Genomic DNA, 12,953 nt, shown 5'->3' on the forward strand with positions numbered 1-12,953 from the left:
GACCCCGGGGAAGACCTAGGACACGCTGGAGGGACTATGTCTCCCGGCTGGCCTGGGAACGCCTCGGTGTCCCCCCGGAAGAGCTAGAGGAAGTGTCTGGGGAGAGGGAAGTCTGGGCATCCCTGCTTAGACTGCTGCCCCCGCGACCCGGCCCCGGATAAACGGAAGAAGATGGATGGATGGAATATCCTGTCGCTCTGTTTTCCTTTTTATTTTTTTAGTGCCAAGATTGCACCCCTTTGTTTTTCAATCCTGCGTTTTCCCTGTGTACCTAAGTTCCCTTTTCCCTGTCTGAATAAATCTGGTCCTGCGCCCCTCTCCTTTCACAAGGGCTGTTCCCGCAACCTTTACAAGCACTTTGATATGGAAGGAAGAATCTGTTAAATTACTTTTGCATTCTGATCAAGGCACTTTGTCTGACCCTGACACTAGTCCCATGATTAGGATGAGCTGTGGTGCTTAGTGCAGAAGAGAAGGCAACCAGTATTTTCCCCCTAATCTCCTTTATAAAGGGCTTTCATATGGTGGAATCAAAGATGGGTCGTATTGATTCATGCTGGAGTTCACTATTTTACAAAGGAAAATTAAATTATTAATTCTTGTTGTCTGGCTTTCAGTTTCTCTTGCTACGTGAAATTCTTAATATACTTGACTTGGATCACTTCAGGAAGCTCTAGCATCTTGTTCCGTCCACATGTTTGTTTCGACAATGTTTTTTAAATGTTAATGGGAAAGGTTGTTTTTCAAACATTGATGGAACTGAGGTAAAACATGAAATTGTGGCCAAGAAATGCAGTGTATAGAACTGTGGATAGGCATGCCTGCAACGGTATATATTTGTTGTCCTTCATCAGCCTTTAAAAGAGATCTCCAGCCCAAAAAATACAATACTGCTTGGCCTTCTACCAGAAACTGTGGGCTCAAACCTCTACTTTTGAGTTGTATTTAATGAATTTACAATGGAGAATCACACAGGTTTGTCTTTTTTTATTTTATCTAGTTTTGAGCTTTGTTCACAGATCTGAACCAATAACTAATTGGCAGTATTGTTGAGACAGTACAAACTGCTCTAAGCAGACCCACTTCAGTCCTTCTTTAAATCATAAAAGTGTGAGTCACAATATTGATACTGCAAACACGTTCTGAGCGGTTCAATATTACCAATCGTTTCCTATTTCAGAGTGCTGAAAATCCACCTCTGGGATATATTGTGCAGAGATCAGCAGTGTGATGGATGGGTGGATGCAATGGGGTAAAATAACTTTAATTTATTGTGAGGAAATTATCAAACATAATTTAAAATATGTGTCCCATACTGCTGAAAAAATAGTCAATATGCTAATTCTAGTTAAAGAGGATGCATATTCAATTATCCAGAAGCGACAGGAAATGAATTAGATTAGTGTGTGGATTGTAATTCATGGACATTTTTGTAGTGGTTAATGCATTTATTTGTTCGTGGAAAAATGTTTTGTGGAAATTTGAAAAGACAATTATTAAATCTGGTGTGCTTGCTTGTTTACATTAAAAAATATTATGGCTTTAAATTTGGGAAAGCTAAACCATGTGAAAGAATGCAGATAAGAAATGCTGGTTGGCATAGCCTAAACATGTACAAATTATGTAGTTTGGACTCTCTAGCATGAACGGTTAACCTTTTATGATTAACTGAAGATACATTTACAAGCTAGGCTAATTAATAGTCATAGTTGAAAAGCGTTTAAACATTTTCATTTGGGATAGTGTAAATGCTAGAAGAGAAGTAGGTTTGGTTGCTCTCGCTCAAACAGTTTGAGAGCTAAGGTTTTATGGTTAATTAACACTTTGTAAATTATGATAATTAATAGGCTATAGGTTGTAAATGTTTAATCGAATTTCAATTTAATATTAGCTTTAAAGGTTTAAATCTGGTATTATAACATGACCAATTTGAAAAGAAACCTCTGTATCCCTGTGGCTCTCATTTAAACATGCCTTACAGGCAAGCAAACCTAATAAGACTGAGAGAAATCAAGAAATCTGGAGTTGTGCTTTGCCTTTGACAGGCCCATCTAACTAAACAACAGTAAACATTTCCACCCACGAATAATGCAGTGCCCAACCTTGGGCCAATAGGGATATTGCGTGACGTGTATTTCAGTGGGTTACAACTGTTCCCACCTTGGGCCAATAACTGGAATTTTGTAAATGCCGGATGTGTCTGGCAAGAAATGACATTAATTCAGGGTTTTGTCAAAAATCTATCCGGTGGCATTACTGCTAGGCTGTGCCATTAGCTGGCCCCTGGCCATCAGTGGCAGCAGGATGGTGCGTTTTGGCTCCGCACCCTCCATAGCCTGCTGAGATGATCTTGTACCGTTGCTCCCTAGTGACTACCCATGCAATCGCCCAACACCCATCGTCGTTCTCCGTTTGCGTGTGTGTTGATTGGTACCCCGTACATTCTGTCATGGGGGAGACATCCAAACGTTAGAGGCCGACACATCAAGAAAACACAACAGGATCGGACATCTGTAGTAATTTAGCTTTTTTTTTTATGTAGACTACATAGATCAGAGCCTGAATTGGTAGAACGTGTAGCTAGCTACAATACGCAACCATGAGATTTGAGTCAGTATAATTGCTAAATATAACACCAAAATGGCTGCTGGTACCACCGTCCTAGAGGGAGCATTGATTTGAATGGGAACACACATTTTAGCTATTTTAATCTATAGGCTCGACCAGAGGGAAAAGCAATCACCCCTGGTGAAACAGGGTGGTTGGGTTCCAGAGAAAAGCAATCAACACCAAACACTAAGAAACCTGATGAAGCATGGGGGTAGGCCTGGTGGAAGAATTTCACCCAGCATTGTCTTAGGACACATCCCAATCATCCATAGCTGAATGTGTGTGTGCCTGCACGTCTGTTTGCGTGGGTGTGTGTGTTTGTGTTCCTGCACGTCTGTGTGTGTGTGTGTGTGTGTGTGTGTGTGATTGTTTCGGACTAAACTCGGATACACTCACTACTAAGCTGTGTGGTAGTTTCACCTAGATTTCTTAAAACTGACTCACTGTAAATCACTCTTGATAAGAGCTTCTGCTTAATGAATGAAGTGAGAAAAATGTGGTCTCTACTTCATAAAATGCTAATGTTTTTGTTTGGGTTAAGTTTCAGGCAAAAGGTAAAGGTTATAAATAGGGTTAGGGTTAAGGTGAGGCATTACAGGTTTAGGGTTAGCAGTAACGGTAATATTAGGTTTAGGCATAAAAGCTAGATTATTAAGGTTAAAGTTAGGATACGGTTAGATTTAGGGTAAGGTTAAAGTTAGGATAAGGTTAGATTTAGGATAAGGGTTAGATTTTGTGTGCATGCGTGTGTGCGGGCACCAGATTTGTGAATATAGTCGCACCTGGTGAGTGCTATTCTTTGAATGTGCTCCAGAAAGACTGATCTGCCCTTCCTGGTCTCTTGGGAACAGACAACCTGCAGTCAGCAGGTCACTCTTGAACAGCTGAGTGTGGACACACAAACACACACAAACACACACACACACACACACTGCTTCCAGCACCGGTCTGTGAAAGTGCACACAGTATTCACTCTGCTTTCACAAATAAATCATTGGCCCTCTAGGTTTTGTTTCTAATTACACTTGTTTCTTCGGTATTGGAGGATTTCACCAGTACGCTCTACTGTTGTTGGTTGCTCTCCTCTTTTTGCAGAATGTGGCCTCTGGGCATCTCTGGTTTGATTTACTGCACTCATTTGTAATTTGTATACATGCCGGTTATTCATTGGATGCTACCACGTGTTTCCGAGCCTGGCTAGTCCACAGTGTGTTGAGAAAAGATGGTGTTATGTTGTACACTAAACATTTAGGAAATTCTGTCATTGTAATGCAAATCTGCTTAGACTAATTTTTTTGTTAAAACCAGGCTTAGAAAGGTAAAGGTCAACATTAAACTCTTTTTAATACATTTTAATACCACACCTTGCAAGAAGCCATGGATGACCCGAAAAAGATCATGGCCTCCATTCATCTCTGCACTGGTCTGGGGGCCATTGTCAAGACCTGGCAGAGAATGGATCCCTCTAGGCATTTCTATGTTTTGTGTCAGGTGTCCCCCAATTAGAGGCAATTGGCCTGCGTTGCCTCTAACCGAGGATCCAATTTAGGTTGCTGTTTCCTTTCCTTGGGTTGTGGATTATTGGTTGTCATTAAGAGACGCTGGCCAGTTTCTCGTCCTTTTGTTTGTTTTCCTGTTGGTTTCGTTAAACCTACCTGTGTTTGAAATGTCATCTTGCCCGTGCCTACTTCCACCACCTTGTTTATACTTTGAAACCATCAATGCAAATAAACCCAAAACTGTTGCAAATTATTACAGTATTGTCAGAGAGTAATTTGGGAGGGGTTTTTAATAATAACTATTAGAAACTTGTTCTTGTTACTATAAAGATCCACACAAGGCCAATAGAAGAAAAGGTATTCCTTCCTATGAGTCTGGGAGGGGTTACAAGGCCCCAATTTCCAAGCAATTCAAAGAACATCATTCCCCTACGATGGATCATCTACAAATGGAGAAAAATTCCAGACCACTGGCAATTCATAAGGGACAGGTCATCTTACTAAATGTAGACAGGGAGCTGAACGAAAGACGCTCATAGAAGTCTCCAAGGTTACATCAAGGGATCTACAGTCATCTCTTGCCACAATCAATGTCGAAGTGGTTGGGTCTACCTTCAGAAAGAGACCAACATGGCCTTAATGGGAGGTCAGGAAGGAAGTCGTCTATGCTCTCAAAACGAATATCAAGACACGATTGACTTTTGCCAGAGAACACCTGGGTAAATATCAAAACTACTGGAACAATGTCCTCTGGACAGATGAGTCAATGGTGGAGTTATTAATCCACAGAAGCAGACCCCATATTTGGCAAAAACCAAACATTGCTACCAACCGTATAGCATTGAGGTGGTAGCATTATGGTTTGAGGCATCTTTCCTGCCCCATAAATTAATTCCATATTAGGAATTTGTGTGGAGAATGTGAGGCCATCTGTCAAAAAGCAGAGCTGATCCTAGATCTTTTAATAGGACAATGATTCAGAACACATCAGCAAAGCTATAACAGAATGGCTTAAAACAAGAAATGGAAGGTTATGGAATGGCTCCATCAATCCCTTCAAAATGCTGTGTTCATGCAAAAAAGCCCTCAAACATGATGCAGTTGAAGCAGTACTATAAAGAAGAGTAGGCACAAAATATTCACAGTCAATATAAGAGACTGATAGACAATTACTCTGATAGACAATTACTAGAAAGGGTTATTTACAACCAAGCAGGACAACACCAGTTATTGAAGCTAGGGATTTACTTACTTTTCCTGCACTATGAAATTGAAATTCAGTTAATTTCTTATGTGTAAAAGATTGCAAGGTATAATCTTTCAATGTAGTTTGTTAAATCAGGTTACCTTTATCTGTCAGTAGTGTTTTAAGTGAATATTACATATCCATATGTCCAAATAAAACATGCAGCTTTCCAGGGGGTTCACTTGCTTTTTCACATACTGTACATTCACCATGGGACGATACCAAGATTCCAGACATTCCTTTTTAGCATCTCTTAAATAGCAAATCCTAAACATTAAACTTTTTTGCAGCTGTTTATATTGATTTGGCCCTTGACTCTGCTAGACATTGAATACTAATTAATAGACTCAGAAAACTAGATTTCTCAGAAAACAGTCAAGCCTGCTTTCAGAAGTTCTCTGTGTTCAGTTTGTCAAATCTGAGGGTCTTGCTGTCTACTCCTCTGACCACATCTATTGGTGTTTCTTAAGGATGAGTCTTGGGCCTGTTGTATATTAATGATGCACGATCACTTGTATATTAATTATGTTGTGCTTGATTCCTTAGTCTACCTTTATGCCAATGACTCTTTCCCGAACTCTGCACTTTCCTCCCTACAACACAGCTTTAACAACATCCAACATGACATCTTTGACCTCCATCTACTCCTTAATGCCAAAACACAAAATGTATGCTCTTTAATCGATCTCACTCCGGTCACTCCTAAAGCCTACACCCTTTTACATTTTGCTGCCATTGAATGACAGAGACAATTCCAAAATAACTTACGAGCTTGACACATGTTCGTCACACCTACCTCTTCAAAAACTAATGAAACTAGCTGCTATCTGATCAATTTAAGGGTGACAAGGTAGACTGGGGGTCAAGAGTTTTGGGGCAGGAAATGAAAAGTTGCTAGTTCTTCTTTTTTTTTTTTACCCTGTTATTCTGTCTGAGAGAGCAATTAAACCTAATTGCTCCCAGGTTGTTGCTTTAAAGAAGAATGTGCTGTTAGCATTCTTACCTGCTAAAAAATCCACCTACTGAATCTGTGAATAGAGCCAGTTTTGCAGACACAGATTGAGCGTAGTCCTGGACTTCGAAAATCATGGTGATTCGTTATGAGCTTGACGTTTTAGTCCAGGACTAGACTTAAACCAGAAGGTAGAGTTTATTCGTATTGATATTTTGTTCTCATTATTTTTGTGGTGTTTGTCTTGTCCTCTTGGAATTGCGTGCAAGCTGCCAGCTTAGTGTTTAGAGCATATGACCAGTAACCAAAAGATTGCTGCAATGAACCCCAAAGTGTGCAATGTGAAAAATATTTTGCTTTGTCAGTTAAACATAATTGCTGCCAGGTCCTTGCTGTAAATAATAAAAATAACTTAGGCCTACCTGGAAAAACATGGAGAAGGCTGGTAGCCAGGTCATTGTTGAAACTGAGAATTGGTCAACCCTATCTCTCAGGATTTACGTTCATATACAGCTAATTTGAAAACCGTGATTAAGTTCAGTATGAACATAAATCGGTGGAATGGCGTTTGTTATCAAGGAGAAGTGCTCACTAACACAGATTTAAACAGATTTGTGAACAATATTTTAGAGAAATAGGCCTCTTCTGTACATGGAGAAAGTCTTAGATCTTTGAGTTCAGCTCATGATAAATGGGGGCAAAAACAAAAAGTGTTGCGTTAATAATTTTGTTCAGTGTAATTGTAAAAACTGCATCATATAAGTTATTTATTATTGTAATAACTGTAATATATAACCTATTTATATATGCAAAATCTGGTCCACTCCCTCCAGTGTAAATCTGCTTCCGGCTTAAATCTGACCTACTGCTCTTTCAGCAAAAAGCTGTTCTGTCTTTCCCCACTTTCCTGACCAAATGACATAAATTGCCTGGCGATTAATGTGACTGTCACTCTCTCCCTTCTGCAGGTCCCTGTGGCTGAGCCCATGCAGAGGAGGGATGCTCTCAGGGGAATGTAGTAGCACCAGTAGGCTGCTGGATCCTCTGTGCGGCAGGAGGAGGTTGGTTGTGTCGGCCATGACGCTGCCCTGCACCTTCTACTGCAGCCTCTGGTTCCTGTTGCTCCTTGGCGCCGGCTCCTTACTCCTCCTGGTACACCTCCAGGACCTCTCAGATACACTCCAGCAGCAGCAAAACCCAGGTCGGTGTGTGTGTGTGTGTGTGTGTGTGTGTGTCCATCCGCATGGCTGTGTGTGTCTGGGTTATTTATTTGGATAGGCAGTGGAGAGACCGAAGGGAGACCAATGGAAGTGAACATGCAGTATGCAATCTAGTCTGAAAGATAAGCAAGTCGTTTTAATGGAAAATCCGTAAAATACGGTGGGGAGAACAAGTATTTGATACATTGGTCATTGGCATTCCGTCTCTCACAGTTGAAGTGTACCTATGATAAAAATGACAGACCTCTACATGCTTTGTAAGTAGGAAAACCTGCAAAATCGGCACTGTATCAAATACTTGTTGCAAGGTCCCCCTGCTCAAGCCAGCGCATGTCCAGGCCCATCTGAAGTTTGCCAATGACCTTCTGGCATTCCGTCTCTCACCGCTGATGTGTACCTATGATAAAAATTACAGACCTCTACATGCTTTGTAAGTAGGAAAACCTGCAAAATCGGCACTGTATCAAATACTTGTTCTCCCCTCTGTAGCTGCTGTTTTAAACGTTATGAAAAAGGGGCCACACCCATGTAAAGGGACATTTACAAAATGTGTGAATGGCTTTGATTACTTTGTTCTGAACAACACCCCTCATTTTGACCTCACCTAAATGGCCGCAGTACTTCTTCGAATTATCAGGTAATCACTGCAGTCTAAATCCCTCTCTAGTTACACGGCAGTCTGCGGCTCACAGAGTTGACAACCAAAGTAGGTCTGAGCCGTGACGGTGCTGCCGGTTGACGAGTGGGTTGGAAGTGTTAGGAAAGTGGGCATAGTCGCTTGGGGAGCTGGGAGGCATTGTCTTCCGGGACTTCCTGGATAAATCACATTCTGGCTTGTACACCAATAAAAGCTAACTGAGGACATTAGGTGAGTTAGCATGCCCTGAAAGGCATCGACCCCCACATGACTAGTTGGTTTTGAAGAGCCGTGTAGGAAAAAAATCAGACTGCCTTTGTCGTGGATGCTTTTCAGTTGTTGTGATAAAGCTGGGCCTTGCATACAACTGGATACAATGAAAGAACGGGAGGGAAAAGGTGTAAAGAAAGTATGTGGCTGGATACATACAAGTAAAAATAACCAGAAAGATCATACCAAGATATGCTGCGATGTTAACTGTGAATGCCGACTCGTATTGGCAGGTTCATAGTGCAGTATGCCAAACAGTAGTCCTCACTGTAACCCCAACCAGTCAGAATTATCCCTAACCCCAACCAGTCAGAATTAACCCTAAACCCAACCAGTCAGAATTAACCCTAACCCCAACCAGTCAGAATTATCCCTAACCCCAACCAGTCAGAATTATCCCTAACCCCAACCAGTCAGAATTATCCCTAACCCCAACCAGTCAGAATTAACCCTAAACCGTCCCTGCATGTTAACCCTAAACCATCCACACAGGTCACTGGTCTTCAGCACTGGATGTTGGTCAATCTTCACAGCTTTACTGAGCTCAGATTGTATCACACCATTAGAGCTCCCAAACCGTAAACCCAGAAACAAAAGACAGATCTATTTTGGCTGTACATACTAACTGACCAAAAAAGACCAACTGAAAATCCACACTGAATGTGCATGTTTAGTATGGCGAGTGTTCAATAAACGATAGCGTCACATCTAGGAACGCCACTGACAGAGCGCTCGTTTTGAGAGGACCCCTGAGACACCCGATACAAGCTACCATCAGCAGTCTGTGAGGAGGTCTTTGTACTGTGCTGTACTCCGCGTCCAATCCCTGGTGTGTAATCACAATGACCTCTGAGGCATTGTCCCAGCGATGACAACCACTTGGAGATAACAGTGGAGTAAGATATCCTGCGTGTTGCCTGACACACACTGGTAACATACTGTACAACTCAGAATGGGGTGGAACTCTATTTCATTTGGCTCGATGTTGTGCTTTGGGTAGCTTCTCGAGTTAAGTGCCATTGCAGTTATCCTCTCATTGTTTGGATTTGGTGCAGTAATAAAGAGATAATGTTCAGAATGCATTCCCTTTTCAATTAGGGTAAACCCATTATAGACGTTTTATATTGAACACTCGCTGACTGTTATTATGGAGGTTGATGAGATGGCACACCTCAGTTGTTGAATGGGGGTGGTGGGCAGAGACGGGGACAAACTGAGAAGCAGTTCAGTGAAAGAGAAAAGAAATTGGAAATGGATGAGTTACTAAATATAATTTTGCAGATCAATTTAATGGCATAGAAGAAGTAACATGTCAGAGACCGTGTTTAAATTGCCTCTCTTTTAGGACCATCCATAAAAAACGCATGCACCCTGAAATTGGTTTGTGATGTCTTTATTGGAAATTGCCAGGGGTTTCCCTTTAAAATCCTCCACAGTCAAAATAGATTAAATAAATGCAGATGTTCAGAAATTGTATTACCCCCATGTCAGGATGCTGACCTAGGTGGACATGAGAGCGTGGTGTGATTCCGGTGTGGATGGCACAGAGCCATTGTTGTCACGTTGCTGTTGTTGTTGTTGCCTTGTGAAATACTGAAGAAACAAATCACATTAACTAGGTGTAAATTAACTTGGGAGACAGACTAAAACGTGTTTGTTTGTGACTACACGATTAGAATGCCACTTACTAATTACCTCCTCCTGTGCCCCTAGGTGTGTAAACCCAGTAAGTTAATTTAGCGTATTTTCTCACACACACAGTTGCATACAGATCATTAGTTGTCTTTGGAGTGTTAGTCAGAACCCGTATCAATGACCTTCCCAGACGTTCAGCTGAGTCCTCTGCTGCCCAACTCCAGTACAGTTAGGCTAGCCAAGGCCCTGCTCATTAATCAGACTGTGTTACCAGTCCAATGCAGTCCAGTACAGCCTCTCTCTCTTGTTATTTCTCTCACTCAGACACACACAGACACACAGCTGAGTCAACTGTCTCAATCTGGACTGTCCAAAATATCATCCCCAAAACATCTCATCTACATTTATGAGCATCTGCTTGGTTCCCATGCCCATATGGTGAGGTGAGGGGAGGTGAGGGGGTGGATGGGAGGTGAGGGGAGGTGAGGGGATTGGGTTGATGGGAGGGGGTTGAATGGAGGTGGGGGGAGGTGAGGGGAGGTGAGGGGAGGGGGTGGATGGGAGGTGAGGGGAGGGGGTTGATGGGAGGGGGTTGAATGGAGGTGAGGGGAGGTGAGGGGAGGTGAGGGGAGGGGGTGGATGGGAGGTGAGGGGAGGTGAGGGGAGGGGAGGTGAGGGGAGGGGGTGGATGGGAGGTGAGGGGGTGGATGGGAGGTGGTTGAATCGAGGTGAGGGGAGGTGAGGGGAGGGGGTGGATGGGAGGTGAGGGGAGGTGAGGGGAGGGGGTGGATGGGAGGTGAGGGGGTGGATGGGAGGTGGTTGAATCGAGGTGAGGGGAGGTGAGGGGAGGGGGTGGATGGGAGGTGAGGGGGTGGATGGGAGGTGGTTGAATCGAGGTGAGGGGAGGTGAGGGGAGGGGGTGGATGGGAGGTGAGGGGAGGGGGTGGATGGGAGTTGAGGGGAGGGGGTGGATGGGAGGTGAGGGGAGGGGGTGGATGGGAGGTGAAGGGAGGTGAGGGGAGGGGTGGATGTGAGGGGGTTGAATGGAGGTGAGGGGAGGGGTGGATGGGGAGGGGGTTGGGGGGAGGTGGTTGAGGGGAGGTGGTTGAAGGGAGGTGGTTCAAGGGAGGTGGTTGAAGGGAGGTGGTTCAGGGGAGGTGGTTCAGGGGAGGTGGTTGAAGGGAGGTGGTTCAGGGGAGGTGGTTGAAGGGAGGTGGTTGAAGGGAGGTGGTTGAAGGGAGGTGGTTCAGGGGAGGTGGTTCAGGGGAGGTGGTTCAGGGGAGGTGGGTGGGTTTTAATACAATATAACTTAATTGTTCATCCAGGAAGACATTTTTATTTAGCATCACCGCACTTTAAAAGAATCCCATTCATACGATACAGTTTGTCAGCTCACACGTTTAAATGTAGTCCATCACTCAGCACAATCATAACATTCAGTTAAGATGTAGGGGACTTTTCTATGTTCATTGATAGTCAGCCACTGTCCTAACTGCATTGTGAATAGAGAAGTAAGAATGGTTGTGTAACACTATTTAGTAGGCACGAGGAATACATTTATGTTAAACATGCTGTTCTTGGCTTTGGGCATTCTGAAGCGTCGGCCAGAGGGAAGCTTCTCAAACTGTGGTTGTAATGGATGGGATGGGTGGCTAATGACAGCCCGTGCCTATTGGTTGCCTTGTGAAAATGGCTACTCAGCTGTGCTTGTGGTCGGACAATTATTTTGCTAAGCAGTCATGTTGAATGTAGGATTGCTCTACACCAGAGCCCAGTGCTTACACTGAACCCTTTTCAGTTTCTCACCAGAACAGGAGCTTTTGTTTGCATTCTCTTTAAAGCTCAGCTTATCATACATCTTAGTCCCTAGATATATAAAATACTCCACTGCACAATGCCTTGAATGCATCTTCTTTATTCCCGTAACATTGGTCAAGGATGCGAGTTGAACAAGACAAACGTAACCTCATGTTGCAGAACTGGGAGATGTTTGGCACAGGAGATTGTTCAATCTTCCGCCAAAAGGAGTATCTGGTAGTTGGTTCTGGAAGTGCAGCAGAAAAACAGTTTGTAAACATTTCCACTGCCTCCTTGTCATTTGGTCCAGGGACATAGACCAAAGTAATGGTCATCTGTCCACAGACTTGTGACCGAATGGGCTGAATGATAAAATAAGAATCTCGTAGCCTTTGTTGCATAAATGTTCAATTACTCAGTGTGTAGCCTAAGTGTTGTCAACAAAGATACACAGCCCCTCGCCTGATTTGTGTGATGTGTCTTATCCAGACATGCTCCAATAAAAATGTCAATGGTTATGTAAGGGGTAGACAAAAACAGCCACTTGTGGGCGCACCACTGTTTCCAGTATTACATTACATTTTGAAAAAATAAATTGATACCTTTTTGGCCAGGAGCAGCCACCATTTGGCTTATTCTTTTTCTTTACTGTTGGGAGGTAGGCAGCGTTAAATCAGTGTCTGATAAACTCATACAATTTCCTTTGAATAGTTGCCCATCCAGTTATTCTGTTAAAAGAATATGAATATTAAAATCTGTTTATCTGTTGATACATGTTTATTTGTGACGGCTGTCGAATATACTTTTGAAAAGTCACGTTTGTTTAGTAGTAGCGGTAGCGGTAGCTAGCATATTAGCATTAATTTGGCAAAGTAAATCAAATATCCTGCAGGTAGACTTTATATCGTGTTGAAAATCTAGAATTGTACGGCTATCTTACACGTAGGCAATATGTATGTAAAATAATGGGTAACCACTGCCTTAATTGATTAATAGTTAATTGAAGTTGGCCTCACTGGCTGACTGATTGTTTTTCTTGACTGTTGGACGGCCATGAACCACTGAGGCTGTATTACACCGAATAATT

General features: G+C 42.9%; 1 protein-coding gene across 1 annotated transcript in view; it reads left to right on the forward strand.

Annotated features, from left to right (window-relative positions):
* LOC105018108 (carbohydrate sulfotransferase 8) overlaps positions 1–12,953 on the forward strand; it is a 51,205-nt gene that overhangs the window by 9,780 nt on the left and 28,472 nt on the right. Inside the window, exon 3 of the mRNA XM_029114812.2 lies at positions 7,276–7,508. Coding sequence (XP_028970645.2) covers positions 7,307–7,508 — 202 coding nt within the window. The 5' untranslated portion in view covers positions 7,276–7,306. The remainder of the gene's footprint in view (positions 1–7,275; positions 7,509–12,953) is intronic.

The sequence above is a fragment of the Esox lucius genome, chromosome 19 (genome assembly GCF_011004845.1).
Source record: "Esox lucius isolate fEsoLuc1 chromosome 19, fEsoLuc1.pri, whole genome shotgun sequence".
NCBI lineage: Eukaryota > Metazoa > Chordata > Actinopteri > Esociformes > Esocidae > Esox > Esox lucius.